This window comes from Amia ocellicauda, chromosome 4, assembly GCF_036373705.1.
Source record: "Amia ocellicauda isolate fAmiCal2 chromosome 4, fAmiCal2.hap1, whole genome shotgun sequence".
In the NCBI taxonomy this organism is placed as follows: domain Eukaryota; kingdom Metazoa; phylum Chordata; class Actinopteri; order Amiiformes; family Amiidae; genus Amia; species Amia ocellicauda.
The window spans coordinates 28,546,253-28,560,624 of NC_089853.1; the positions used below are offsets into that span (position 1 = coordinate 28,546,253).

The 14,372-nt window shown below is 40.4% G+C and overlaps 1 protein-coding gene across 10 annotated transcripts in view; it reads left to right on the top strand.

Moving 5' to 3' along the window:
- The window catches only part of myo9aa (myosin IXAa), a 175,070-nt gene that overhangs the window by 37,616 nt on the left and 123,082 nt on the right, over positions 1-14,372 (top strand). For all 10 annotated transcript variants that reach the window (XM_066701740.1, XM_066701736.1, XM_066701743.1 and 7 more), the window contains one exon: positions 846-1,764. In XM_066701740.1, the coding sequence (XP_066557837.1) occupies positions 922-1,764 (843 nt within the window). In that variant the 5' untranslated portion in view covers positions 846-921. The remainder of the gene's footprint in view (positions 1-845; positions 1,765-14,372) is intronic.

A 14,372-nucleotide genomic window follows, 5' to 3' on the forward strand; every position in this document is an offset into this window, starting at 1 on the left:
TGAAAGGTAACCCTGGATACCATTCATACGCCATTAGGAAGACGGCTCTGAATTAAGGTATTGTGGCTGCACTGGAATCACTTCTATGTGGAAGGTGGCAGCTGTGAAACTTGGCACAGGATGACCTGGTTTGTTCTATGGAGCTCACAAAGCAGCCCAGTTGCTTTGCACATTGTGAGGCTCTGGTCTTTTCCTTTTGCACTCATTGGCCAGTCCTTGCCTTCTTGTAAGCAATCAATCACTTCTTCTGACTGCCCACCTGTCTTTGCTGTGTCAAAGTCTCAGTTAACACAGTGCCATTGTTTGTTTAGAACAGTCTTCATAGCTGTGATATAGTTCAATGTGTGAAGTGTGCATAATAACTGAAACTATGATTTCAGTTTAATTACTGAGGTATTAAATATTACTATCCTCACCCTCACTACATTAGATGCCTGGCTTACGAGGGTTAATTATCAATGTCGATACTAAGTTTTGAATATCATATGAACAATTTGCCAAAAAAGTTTGTTAAAGGTGTAGGTGGTGTGATTTTCATAGTGATTAGGTTATAGGAGCTCCATCACACAGCAAATATTAGGTGTACTGATACTAACAAATTTACGTTGAAAGTTGATTTTAAAATTCATGCCTAATGCCTGATTTCTTATTGGAATTCATATGTTTTTTGATTTGTATTTTTTATATAAATATTTGGTTTTAAACATGTTGCCTGAAGGGCACGGCAGTATTCAAAATCACGTCCTGGCTCCTCATGCCAAATTATTCGAGAGATGTTTTGCCTAAAGTTTGCAGGATTTGCTCATTGCAAATTCCTAATAGTCTTTATCCTCTCTCTCTCGCAGCTGTGATGTCTTGAAGCAGTCGCCTGGGCCTTTCAAAGGATGTGCTGCACGTGCTGATGGGAACGGCTGCTCCAATATGAATGTGCATGATGTTGGAGGGAGACGACGCTTTGAGGACTCTGAGTTCACCCTGCGGATCTATCCAGGGATTATTGCTGAGGGCACCATCTACTGCCCTGTCACGGCCCGCAAGAACACTACGGCTGCCGAGGTCATTGACCATCTCATAGACAAGCTTCAGCTGGACAAGACAAAATGCTACGTTCTAGCCGAGGTGAAGGAATTCGGTGGGGAGGAATGGATCCTGAACCCCACGGACTGCCCTGTCCAGCGCATGATGCTGTGGCCCCGCATGGCTCTGGAGAACCGATTCAGTGGAGAGGATTATCGCTTCCTGCTGCGCGAGAAGAACCTGGATGGTTCCATCCACTACGGCAACCTCCAGATGTGGCTGCGGGTGACGGAGGAGCGGCGCCGCATGGTGGAGAGGGGCTTCCTGCCCCAGCCGCAGCAGAAGGACTATGATGACCTGTGCAACTTGCCAAACCTCAATGAGAAGACACTCCTGGACAACCTGCGCAGCCGTTTCAAGCAGGAGAAGATCTACACCTATGTGGGCAGTATCCTCATCGTTATCAACCCCTTCAAGTTCCTCCCCATCTACAACCCCAAGTACGTCAAAATGTACGATAACCACCAGCTGGGGAAATTGGAGCCCCACATCTATGCAGTGGCAGACGTTGCGTACCACGCCATGCTGCAGGGCCGCAGGAACCAGTGCATTGTCATCTCCGGAGAGAGCGGCTCGGGTAAGACGCAGAGCACCAACTTCCTCATCCACCACCTCACCGCGCTCAGCCAGAAGGGATTTGCCAGTGGCGTGGAGCAGATCATCCTGGGAGCTGGGCCTGTCCTGGAGGTAAGACTGGTTTTGTGTACCAGCAATAGTTCATTTTCACAAAATAACCCTATTCATACTTAATGAAGAAAATAATAATGAGAAATTGAGTGCGCAGAGGTGGATAGATTTAAGAAAATTTGTAATTTTTCCTGAATCCCTAAGAACTGTCTCTGAATTGACTCCTTGATCATATTCTGTATTTTATTTGCTGTCACAGCATCACAATCATCAAAAATAGGAGCCTTGAGAACAAATAGTCTTTGTGACCACATTACACTTGGCAATGATATTTGGTTCTTTCCTTGCTTAGTGAACCATGGTTTTGCAGGCAGTCATGTGTAATTTCATCACTCACCAGACGGGACAGAAATGTCAAATGTTTGTTTTATTGATTACCTGTGACCTGCGTTTTCAGGCGTGTTCAGGGCTTTGCCTTCCTCCTCCTGTGGTGTCAAGTGCATGATTCTTTACAGAGGGTGCCTTGCTTGTGGTTTACAGGTGATATTTGGTAACTTTTTAATGCCTTTGGTTTAGAGTCGGATAAAAAAAAAAATGACCAAACACTCACTTGGCCCAGCTGTTACAATACTGTGATCATTTGGAAAACATTAATAATGCTTAATCCTGCTTGCCTGGGATTACTCACAGAGGCACTTTACTCTATCATGGTCCACAGCTTGATTCCCTTAAGTAGTGTCTTGAGAAGTTATTTATTTTTTTCCCCTATCTTTCTAAAGGCACGGCACTACTACAATACAACATGCCAAATACTTATTTCCCTCATTAACATGCAAATCAATTTATAACTTTTTTGAAATGCGTTTTTCTGGATTTTTTTGTTGTTATTCTGTCTCTCACTGTTAAAATACACCTACCATTAAAATTATAGACTGATCATTTCTTTGTTAGTGGGCAAACGTACAAAATCAGCAGGGGATCAAATACTTTTTTCCCTCACTGTATAATCCAAAATCTCTGGAAACCTGAATACCTACATACTGTAAATTCGCACTGCATTCACCTGGCTTTTCTGTACAGTTAGGCTTCATGTATGCATTTATAGTGGCTATTCCCATATGACGTAGAAACATTTGTGTGCAGCATTACCTCTGGCCTAATACTGATTATTTTACAAATTACATTTTAATTTGTATTACGATGGAACTTAGTCTTTTAACCCATCTATCCCCCCGTTTCATAATCCAACATTCTGATTTTATTCCCTTGTGGCAAGGGTTACTTATTTCAGCAAAGAAAGATTCAACTGTTCTTCAACAATTACTAATATTGAACCATCTACAGTCCTCCCACACAGATTTCCTTTGGTATAGCTCAGAGTCCCAGTGTTATATGATAAAGAGATCCCTGTATCTCTGTCTTCACCACCCTATAGTGTGCTTCCTTCTTTTAGATCAATTTTAACACCATTTAAGTCTAGTTTGTATGGGGTGGTACATTCCCATGAAAGTAAAATGATTACTAGTGATTTCATTTTTCAGAATAATAAATAACCCTGCCATATTCCCTTTACAAACCCCTCTGTGTCTGGAAGGATGATGAAATTAATATAAACACATCCATACTATAAAACACAATTTGATATTGACTTTTTTTCAATATCTGTAACAGTAACAAACTGTTTTCCTTGTCAACTACACTGATCAGCTTTGTGGATTAGGAGGAAAAAACAAACCCTTTATTTATGTTATTTATTATTATTTTTTTCAGAAAAGAAAGGTACCTCAGTGGTAATATTTAGGTTATGTTAAGGTTTCAGGGGTGCATACAGATGCCCTTTGAGGACAGTCATGAGGTGTCTGAGATGGAGCCGTTTGACATCTCTACGTACTGCTCATAGAGCAAGTATAGTTTCTTTTTTACCTCTATTTGGGTCTTCAACTCTGTTAAAATTATCAAACAGTCAAATAAATGAAAGACTTGATGTCAGCTAGTATTTTAATAAGTGTTTTAAGCAGCAGCTGTTTCATTACTGTGCAATGTACTTGCAATTGTGCCTTTGCATTTCATAATATTGTCTAGCATTTAATCACACTGACTCAAAAACCAAATCAAAAAAACTGTTATCGTTTCCATTTTTTAATTTATTTTTTGCTGATTACCAAAATGATCAGAAAAGCATTATGTTTTTTCTAAGATCCCCATAATCCTGGAGCCGACTTCAACAGAATAACATCCAAGAACGAGGACACGGGTCACACGATAGGTAGTGCAGAGGCGTTGGATGAACTCATTCAGGAATCCCGATCGGGGGCTGTTTGAAGGGTTGATATTTAAGGGTCTGGGTTAATTTCTAACTACCTGGCACAATCAAGTGGTATTAGAGCCTAGAATACCAACATTAAGTGTTTGTTCAGTGAGATTGGCTATCTCCACATTACTGATAAATGGCGTTGCTCAAGTGGACCAGGGAGTCCTGCTTTTTGCATACTCTTTGCCTTGTTCCAGAAGCTTTATAGCCTAGTACAGCACAGTGTTGTTCTGATAAAGAGGAGGAAGCAAAGGGCTTCAAAAGGTAGTGGGAATCAGCTCACGTCCACATGCTCTGCAGAGAATATAGATTTTTCACCTGGCCCAGGCACAACTCTTCATTTTGGAGCATTCACATATGAGTTAAAGCAATCCTGGGCCACCCTAAATGTCAAGTGTGAATGGGTTCTCTCACACAGAGGGTGGATTAGTGTAATATCAATCCTCCCATGAATTTCTTTGGAACACAGCTGTTACCTTAACCTAACCCCAGCTCCAGGCTGTTGTTTTAAAGAGCTTAACTTCAACATATCTTGCTTTTATACTTGGTCATGTTTTCTAAGAGGAGACCGATTATTTTTATTTTTACAGTTAGAATTACATTTGTTGGAAAACAAATTCTTCAACTTATTACGATTATCTTGGTGAGCAAATATACAGTATTTCTGTGTTTTTTCAGCAAACAAAAAATAAACATAATTTAGTCAAAAGTGATTTAGTAGATTCTTTTATCATACCGAATAACACAAACATGCAATGTATGGCATGTACACAGCAGTTCAGGAGTAACTATCACTATAAATACAGTTGTCCATACATTACAGTGTATACCATTTATGGGAGGAGAGAAGATCAGAATTGAACTTGTATTAAGGATGTTCTGGGAACTAGTAGTTCTAATGTATGCACCGCAGTGGTACTGGGTATAGTATCAGCAGTTTATAGGATTCATGCAGGGAGAAGCCTTAGACTACAACATGCGTTAGTGCTGTTCCCCTTTGGCTTCTCTCACCCTCTGATGCATTAACTTGACACTTTCATTCATCTGCAGCCATTTCACTCCTGAGAGAACAATGCAGAGCTGTATTGTTTGGTCCTTATTCCAAGAGACAGACACCGTAACGCAAGCAGCATTCATTGCTCTCCTTCCAACATCACGTCTTCAACAATTGTTCTATTATTGTATGATATGATCAACAAAGGTGGAAGTCCTTATTTATGTGTAACGAGTTTGAGGCATATAATATGTCTTCCCTGTTTGGGCTTGACAGGAACTGGGCAGTTCCACATATGTTATAGGCCTATATGTTGCTGATGGCGTATGGAAGTTTGTGAGGATTGTGGCTCTAATGATAAATTTAATATTTGCATAGAATGAACTGAAATGCATTGAATGTTTTAGCATCCCCTGTATGGTATGCTTGATGCAAATAAGGCCTGTTCCTCATCCAAGCACATTATTATGCTCTAAATAACAGCCTCAGCAATAGATAGTGAGGCAGTATTATTTAACAGCTCATGCTGCCTGATGTAATTATGTTTAATTACTATTACAAATAAACAAAAAACAGCTGTTTTAATCTGGATATGTTACTATGCCCCTTTGGTAAATAATGCTATCGGATTTAATCTGAATCGGACAAACCAAATCGATAAAGAGGACAACATGGCACTGGAGCAAAAATGTATTGGGTGGGGGGGAAGCACAATTTTTTAAAACTGAAGAAGGTTCCATCCAAAGTCTCCTGTGATGTTGGTGACTGAAGTGGCCTTGTCAGCCAGAAAGCGAGGAAGATTATAATTGTGGATAATATTACACACATGCATATCCATTATGTTTCTGGTTCCTATTAAGTCACTGTGTTCAGCTAGATCTTGCTGAGGGGATATGGAGAAGGCAGTGCTGTAATATAAACACATCCTCTGAGAAGAAAAAAGCAAGCTTTGATTATGGGATAAAGGAAACACCCACTTCAAATGACAGTGCCCACCTTGGGATGAGAGCCATGGCCTTGTGAAATAATCTAAACCACAAAACAGCCAATGTGTTTTTTTTTTTCTGCATATTTATACAATAAAACACTTACACATTGACACACATTGTTAGCTGTTCCCAAACCAACCCCCCCCCCCCTTCCAGAAACATATCCATTTGGATGTACACTCACCTAAAGGATTATTAGGAACACCATACTAATACTGTGTTTGACCCCCTTTCGCCTTCAGAACTGCCTTAATTCTACGTGGCATTGATTCAACAAGGTGCTGAAAGCATTCTTTAGAAATGTTGGCCCATATTGATAGGATAGCATCTTGCAGTTGATGGAGATTTGTGGGATGCACATCCAGGGCACGAAGCTCCCGTTCCACCACATCCCAAAGATGCTCTATTGGGTTGAGATCTGGTGACTGTGGGGGCCAGTTTAGTACAGTGAACTCATTGTCATGTTCAAGAAACCAATTTGAAATGATTCGACCTTTGGGACATGGTGCATTATCCTGCTGGAAGTAGCCATCAGAGGATGGGTACATGGTGGTCATAAAGGGATGGACATGGTCAGAAACAATGCTCAGGTCAGCCCATTCTCCTCTGACCTCTAGCATCAACAAGGCATTTTCGCCCACAGGACTGCCGCATACTGGATGTTTTTCCCTTTTCACACCATTCTTTGTAAACCCTAGAAATGGTTGTGCGTGAAAATCCCAGTAACTGAGCAGATTGTGAAATACTCAGACCGGCCCGTCTGGCACCAACAACCATGCCACGCTCAAAATTGCTTAAATCACCTTTCTTTCCCATTCAGACATTCAGTTTGGAGTTCAGGAGATTGTCTTGACCAGGACCACACCCCTAAATGCATTGAAGCAACTGCCATGTGATTGGTTGGTTAGATAATTGCATTAATGAGAAATTGAACAGGTGTTCCTAATAATCCTTTAGGTGAGTGTATAGTTGTAATCCATATTTAAATTTTATCCTGAATTATCTGTGTCTGAGAAGCACAGTGCTTTGGAGTTTTGTCTGAAGGCTACAATTATATAGATATATAAAAAAAGAAAGTAAAGCTCAAATTTATTTTGGAACAGGACATTTTAGATCCTGTCTTAGACAAGTGATGTGTTTGCCAATGCAACAGTTATCATGCTTCATGCTGTATTTTCAGTCCTTGTCTATTTCAAACCCCATTATATGTATGTTTTTGGAAAAGCTAATTAAAATAGCATAGTTTCCTTTGGTTTGCTTTTAGAAACTTTTCACCATACCACATTAGGCAGCTGTGGTGGTGGAGATTTTCAAGAGTATAAATTCCTTAATTTTGATATGTTGAAAATTCAGATCTAGAAGTCTGATGAAATAAGCACTTGCTTGCTTTGTGTAAAGTGCACTTTGTTAAACTGTTTGAAATGGAGACAGTAAATCTGATTTCTGAAGCAGTGTCACTGCATGTAGAGGTTCATTTCTTAACATTTCATGTTGATGCTTTTTGTTTTCATCAGCATCGGCCAAGCAGAAGGAAGACTCGGTGAAGCTACATAGCAAAAACACGTACTTGTCTCACAGATAGAAGCTTGTGCTCAGGGTTAGTTAAGAAACGCAGTCATTTCAAAGGCTGTCAGTAATAATTAAGAACAACAAAGACAATTCAAATCAAGAATCGCAGCTACCTGCGGATTTTGCACTAGCCGTTGTTTAAAAAGAGGCGATAGACACTGTCCCATTTTCTGCTCTTCGCTCCGTTTGGAGTGAAGGAGAACACAAACGGGCTTGATTTACATGGCCCACTCTGCTGCTACACTGTTATCTCCAGCTAGAAATAAGAAAATTCTGTCGGAGCCCATTAGTATGAAAGTGTGATGCTCTTTTCTCAGTCTGTCAGACACCTTATGGTAGTATTGTGGTGTCTAAAACACAAGACGACACCCAGTGTCTCTGTCTGGATTGCTGAGTGCCCTGTGAGCATCCCTGAAGCACAAGTGCCAAGTGTGAGGATGCTGCAGTTAATCAGTGCTGCTCTGAGAGGCCTGTTTCATTTCTGCTGAAGATAGTCAGGAATAGTGCTAACATACAGCTTTAAGTTGATTTGTTTGTTGTTTCTTAAGTTTTTCTTGGTGTGTTATTTTAATATTCCAGTGAAGGCTCCCATTTTTGTCTTGCTTTTGGCATAATGTTAACTGGTCACAAATACCTGAGGAGAAACGAAGGGAAGTGAAGAGACCCTGTTTTCACTCAATCCGGCCTGCTTCATTCAGCTGAGCAACAGAGTGTGAGCTGGTGAAATGAGGCAGCTGTGCTCAGTCTCTTAAATATAGATTTGCATGCGCCTAATATGAATTCAACAAAAAAAGATGATGAAATAAAAATCCCAAAATGAAGTGCACTTATCACCTGTGCTGTCAGACAGCTGAGTTGGTCATGCTGGTGGAGGATGGGTTTTTGGAAGAGCACTGCATTCTGCTCTTTACTGTATCCTGGCCGACTGTAAAAAGGGCCAAGAGAAGCATTCCACAGAGACCCACACTTACTGTATTACTGTCACCCTGGGTCTCTGTGTGGCTTTTGTCTGGGACAGTGATTTTCATCAGTGACTGCATTTCTCAATGTAACTGCACCCCCCACCCCCCCTCCAGGTTGTAATGAATATTTAATACCTCATGTCATTAGTCCTAATGCACTGTTATGTTTATCCTGAGATACTCCATTAAAGGGTGTGTCTCAAATCCACTTTCTGTCCATTGCGTAGCTTTCATTGTCTGTACAAATTTCAGTTTTGGTCAATCTAGCAAATGTCACACTCATTCTGCCAAGTGATCAGAATTGTTTCCTGATAGAAAGTCTAAGAGTACAAATGTTAGCGAGACATATTTTCTAACCCCACCCAGTTGCCTACACTAACAACATAAAAACTTGCAGGTAATGGACACTTCTCAGTGTTCTGTCATTTTCATGTTAATGATTTTGGTTAATGGATTTTTCCATACAGTGAAGTCAGTAAATAGCAAAATCATCTGCTGCACCACTGGAAGCATAGATTGTCTCTAAAGATACCCATCCACTGTGTTCGTCAAGGAAGTATGCAATCGATACCGTGCATATCTTACTTGGCATCAATATAGTTACATACTTTTTTCCCCTAAGGGCAGAAGAAGATAATGGTTATCAGCACTACTGTGAGCGGTCAATTTTACAAGGTTAAATAATACTCACCCTACATGTGAGAGCATTTTAATACCCTATAGGCAGTCGATGTCAGAAGTTTTTACTTTTAATACCCATTTTTTTTAAACTATTTCTTTAACGCACTAAATATCTGCATGTGTTGTAGATATCCTTGAATTGATAACATGATGTTGGGCTCTAAATAGCTGTGTAGCTTCCACAAAGGATATAGAGATTTAAACCTTGCCTTGTTGTTCTAAAACCTCCCTGCAAAGCAGAAGCAAACATTTAGTCAAGCACACGTCCACATTGTTCACATCCCTGCCACTCAGGTTAAATTACTATTTAAACCTTGAGTCAGATATAAATACCTGCACATAATTTGTCAGGGACTAGCCCTTTACGTGCATTTTACACTGTATTTTAAGAAACATTTAAATTTGCAAAAACAAAACGTTAGCAAGCATTTTTTCAGAAAGAGGCATTGTTTCAATAACTGTGGGGCATTGTGGAATCCTCTGTAGCTTTTATGTCTACATGATCAATTAGTACACTGCCACTAAGTAGATCTGTGCTGTTTCCGATTGTTAGGCAAATTTAATAAAATTAGATGACCGCTACAGAAAATCGTTTCTCTGAATGTGCTTTATTTAATCTGGTCTAACTAATAAAGAGGCAATTACATTTTGATGGGATTCATATCCCTCTCCATTCTGTGGACTCTTAATTGTGACAATATTGTTTTGTGCCCTGTGTAATGTGCAATGCTGTGTTACTGCCATAAGTGCCATTAGAATTTCTGCAGTTTTTTCAGATTGTAGTTTGTATTTCTTTATATTCATGAAGGTCAAAGCAGTGATGGTATATTCAATGATTTTGGTTTTCAAACAGACTTTGGGATCACTTATACTTATAACAGATGACAGATGAGGCTGGGCTTCTTTCACAGCAACTCTTCTATTAGCCTTAATTGCTTTAATTGCACAGAAGTCAGGTTTATGGTGGTCCAGTTAACAATTCACTAGAAGAGAGATATTTATTGTGTTTTTGTTTCCCTTACAATCACAGTTAGACCTCAATATTTAATGTACCATGCAATTCTATCTGCTGTAATGGAAATTCTCAGATGTGTTCATGGATTGACTTTTATCCATTGACATGGATAAAATTATCCCTGTGACATATACATTCAGAACTGCTACCTTTCTGTCTTGAGGAATTCCTGCACATAAATAACCCAGGTCTTTCAGTTTGTACTCTGAACATGTACATTGGGTGAAACTGGCCTGTACAGTGAGCTATACAAACACTGAACCAGCACATTGCCCAGTGAGCCCAGGTTACACCTCTGAACCTTGTGAGTTGTGATATGTTGTGCTGAATAGTCATCTAGTGTTTAAGGACTGTTGTGCATGTGGTGGTACCCTTGCTGTGAAGTAAACCAGGTCCAAAGATGCTTTATTAAAACTCTGCAATCTTTATCAGCAGCTGGGTATGCAGTTTGATAAGACATTTGCTTTTTGAATAGTTTTGTCAACTAATAAAACATTGAGATGCCTTGTTTTTATGTCAAACGCTGTTGTTTGCCTGCTTATCACTGGTTTTAGTTGAGGAAGAGAGGGCGAATAGGAACATTGTGCTTTCTTGGCATTTTCACTGAAAACTGAGATTCTTTCCTGTAGAGATTGTTATTGCTCAATAAATATTTAACTCTTTCAGTCTGATCCTGGGGGAGTTTAAGTTTACTAGGTCAGTGATAATCTAGTAGAACACGTGGAGTTTCATTTTAATTGAGCTCTATTTACTCTTCATGTGGAAAGCATAATTCCAGTGCTTTTTTTTTTAGATATATATAAGAGTTTTAAGAGCAAGAGCTTAAAAAGCCAGTAGCTGGAGAATATGATATGTACAACTAGGGCCAGGAAGGCAAACATTTGCAGTTTTCCCCTCTTGCTTCTCTTTGTCAGTTGGTGATCAGTCTGTCTTGTTAAAATGGCTGATTTAGTAAATTTGACTCATTATATCACAGTCATCAATTAAGTTTAATTCTGTTGTGAATGAATGTCACATGACAGTGTGTTTCCAATGTTTCTGATTGACTCAATACACTTTACTGAGAATAGTAACCTTCTTTTTCATTGCCTGCTTGGTTTGTTCTCTAATATACAGCACTACGAACTGTACAACTTGCTTTTCATTTTTTCTGTTAAATGTAGTGCACAACTTCACTGATGGTTATCAGTAAATGCATGCTGTTGTCAGCAATTGAAATATTGTGCATACATTTGGTACACCCCTATATATATATATATATATATATATATATATATATATATATATATATATATATACACTCACCTAAAGGATTATTAGGAACACCATAGTAATACTGTGTTTGACCCCCTTTCACCTTCAGAACTGCCTTAATTCTACGTGGCATTGATTCAACAAGGTGCTGAAAGCATTCTTTAGTAATGTTGGCCCATATTGATAGGATAGCATCTTGCAGTTGATGGAGATTTGTGGGATGCACATCCAGGGCACGAAGCTCCCGTTCCACCACATCCCAAAGATGCTCTATTGGGTTGAGATCTGGTGTCTGTGGGGGCAGTTTAGTACAGTGAACTCATTGTCATGTTCAAGAAACCAATTTGAAATGATTCGACCTTTGTGACATGGTGCATTATCCTGCTGGAAGTAGCCATCAGAGGATGGGTACATGGTGGTCATAAAGGGATGGACATGGTCAGAAACAATGCTCAGGTAGGCCGTGGCATTTAAACGATGCCCAATTGGCACTAAGGGGCCTAAAGTGTGCCAAGAAAACATCCCCCACACCATTACACCACCAACACCAGCCTGCACAGTGGTAACAAGGCATGATGGATCCATGTTCTCATTCTGTTTACGCCAAATTCTGACTCTACCATCTGAATGTCTCAACAGAAATCGAGACTCATCAGACCAGGCAACATTTTTCCAGTCTTCAACTGTCCAATGTTGGTGAGCTTGTGCAAATTGTAGCCTCTTTTTCCTATTTGTAGTGGAGATGAGTGGTACCCGGTGGGGTCTTCTGCTGTTGTAGCCCATCCGCCTCAAGGTTGTACGTGTTGTGGCTTCACAAATGCTTTGCTGCATACCTCGGTTGTAACGAGTGGTTATTTCAGTCAAAGTTGCTCTTCTATCAGCTTGAATCAGTCGGCCCATTCTCCTCTGACCTCTAGCATCAACAAGGCATTTTCGCCCACAGGACTGCCGCATACTGGATGCTTTTCCCTTTTCACACCATTCTTTGTAAACCCTAGAAATGGTTGTGCGTGAAAATCCCAGTAACTGAGCAGATTGTGAAATACTCAGACCGGCCCGTCTGGCACCAACAACCATGCCACGCTCAAAATTGCTTAAATCACCTTTCTTTCCCATTCAGACATTCAGTTTGGAGTTCAGGAGATTGTCTTGACCAGGACCACACCCCTAAATGCATTGAAGCAACTGCCATGTGATTGGATGGTTAGATAATTGCATTAATGAGAAATTGAACAGGTGTTCCTAATAATCCTTTAGGTGAGTGTGTGTATGTGTATATATGCAGATCCTACTGGGGGTGTTTGTCACTTATGATTATGATTTTAGTTTTTAAAACTAAGTAATATAAAATATACTTCATGACGTGTTCTGTGTTCCAATTGTTTTGCAGAAAGAATACAGTGAGGGGGAAAAAGTATTTGATCCCCTGCTGATTTTGTACGTTTGCCCACTGACAAAGAAATGATCAGTCTATAATTTTAATGGTAGATGTATTTTAACAGTGAGAGACAGAATAACAACAAAAAAATCCAGAAAAACTCATTTCAAAAAAGTTATAAATTGATTTCCATGTTAATGAGGGAAATAAGTATTTGATCCCCTATCAATCAGCAAGATTTCTGGCTCCCAGGTGTCTTTTATACAGGTAACGGGCTGAGATTAGGAACACTCTCTTAAAGGGAGTGCTCCTAATCTCAGCTCGTTACCTGTATAAAAGACACCTGTCCACAGAAGCAATCAATCAATCAGATTCCAAACTCTCCACCATGGCCAAGACCAAAGAGCTGTCCAAGGATGTCAGGGACAAGATTCTAGACCTACACAAGGCTGGAATGGGCTACAAGACCATCGCCAAGCAGCTTGGTGAGAAGGTGACAACAGTTGGTGCGATTATTCGCAAATGGAAGAAACACAAAATAACTGTCAGTCTCCCTCGGTCTGGGGCTCCATGCAAGATCTCACCTCGTGGAGTTTCAATGATCATGAGAACGGTGAGGAATCAGCCCAGAACTACACGGGAGGATCTTGTTAATGATCTCAAGGCAGCTGGGACCATAGTCACCAAGAAAACAATTGGTAACACACTACGCCGTGAAGGACTGAAATCCTGTAGCGCCTGCAAGGTCCCTCTGCTCAAGAAGGCACATGTACAGGCCCGTCTGAAGTTTGCCAATGAACATCTGAATGATTCAGAGGAGAACTGGGTGAAAGTGTTTTGGTCAGATGAGACCAAAATCGAGCTCTTTGGCATCTCAACTCAACTCACCGTGTTTGGAGGAGGATGAATGACCCCAAGAACACCATCCCCACCGTCAAACATGGAGGTGGAAACATTATGCTTTGAGGGTGTTTTTCTGCTAAGGGGACAGAACAACTGCACCGCATCAAAGGGACGATGGACGGGGCCATGTACCATCAAATCTTGGGTGAGAACCTCCTTCTCTCAGCCAGGACATTGAAAATGGGTCGTGGATGGGTATTCCAGCATGACAATGACCAAAAACACACAGCCAAGGCAACAAAGGAGTGGCTCAAGAAGAAGCACATTAAGGTCCTGGAGTGGCCTAGCCAGTCTCCAGACCTTAATCCCATAGAAAATCTGTGGAGGGAGCTGAAGGTTTGAGTTGCCAAACGTCAGCGTCGAAACCTTAATGACTTGGAGAGGATCTGCAAAGAGGAGTGGGACAAAATCCCTCCTGAGATGTGTGCAAACCTGGTGGCCAACTACAAGAAACGTCTGACCTCTGTGATTGCCAACAAGGGTTTTACCACCAAGTACTAAGTCGAAGGGGTCAAATACTTATTTCCCTCATTAACATGCAAATCAATGTATAACTTTTTTGAAATGTGTTTTTCTGGATTTTGTTGTTGTTATTCTGTCTCTCACTGTTAA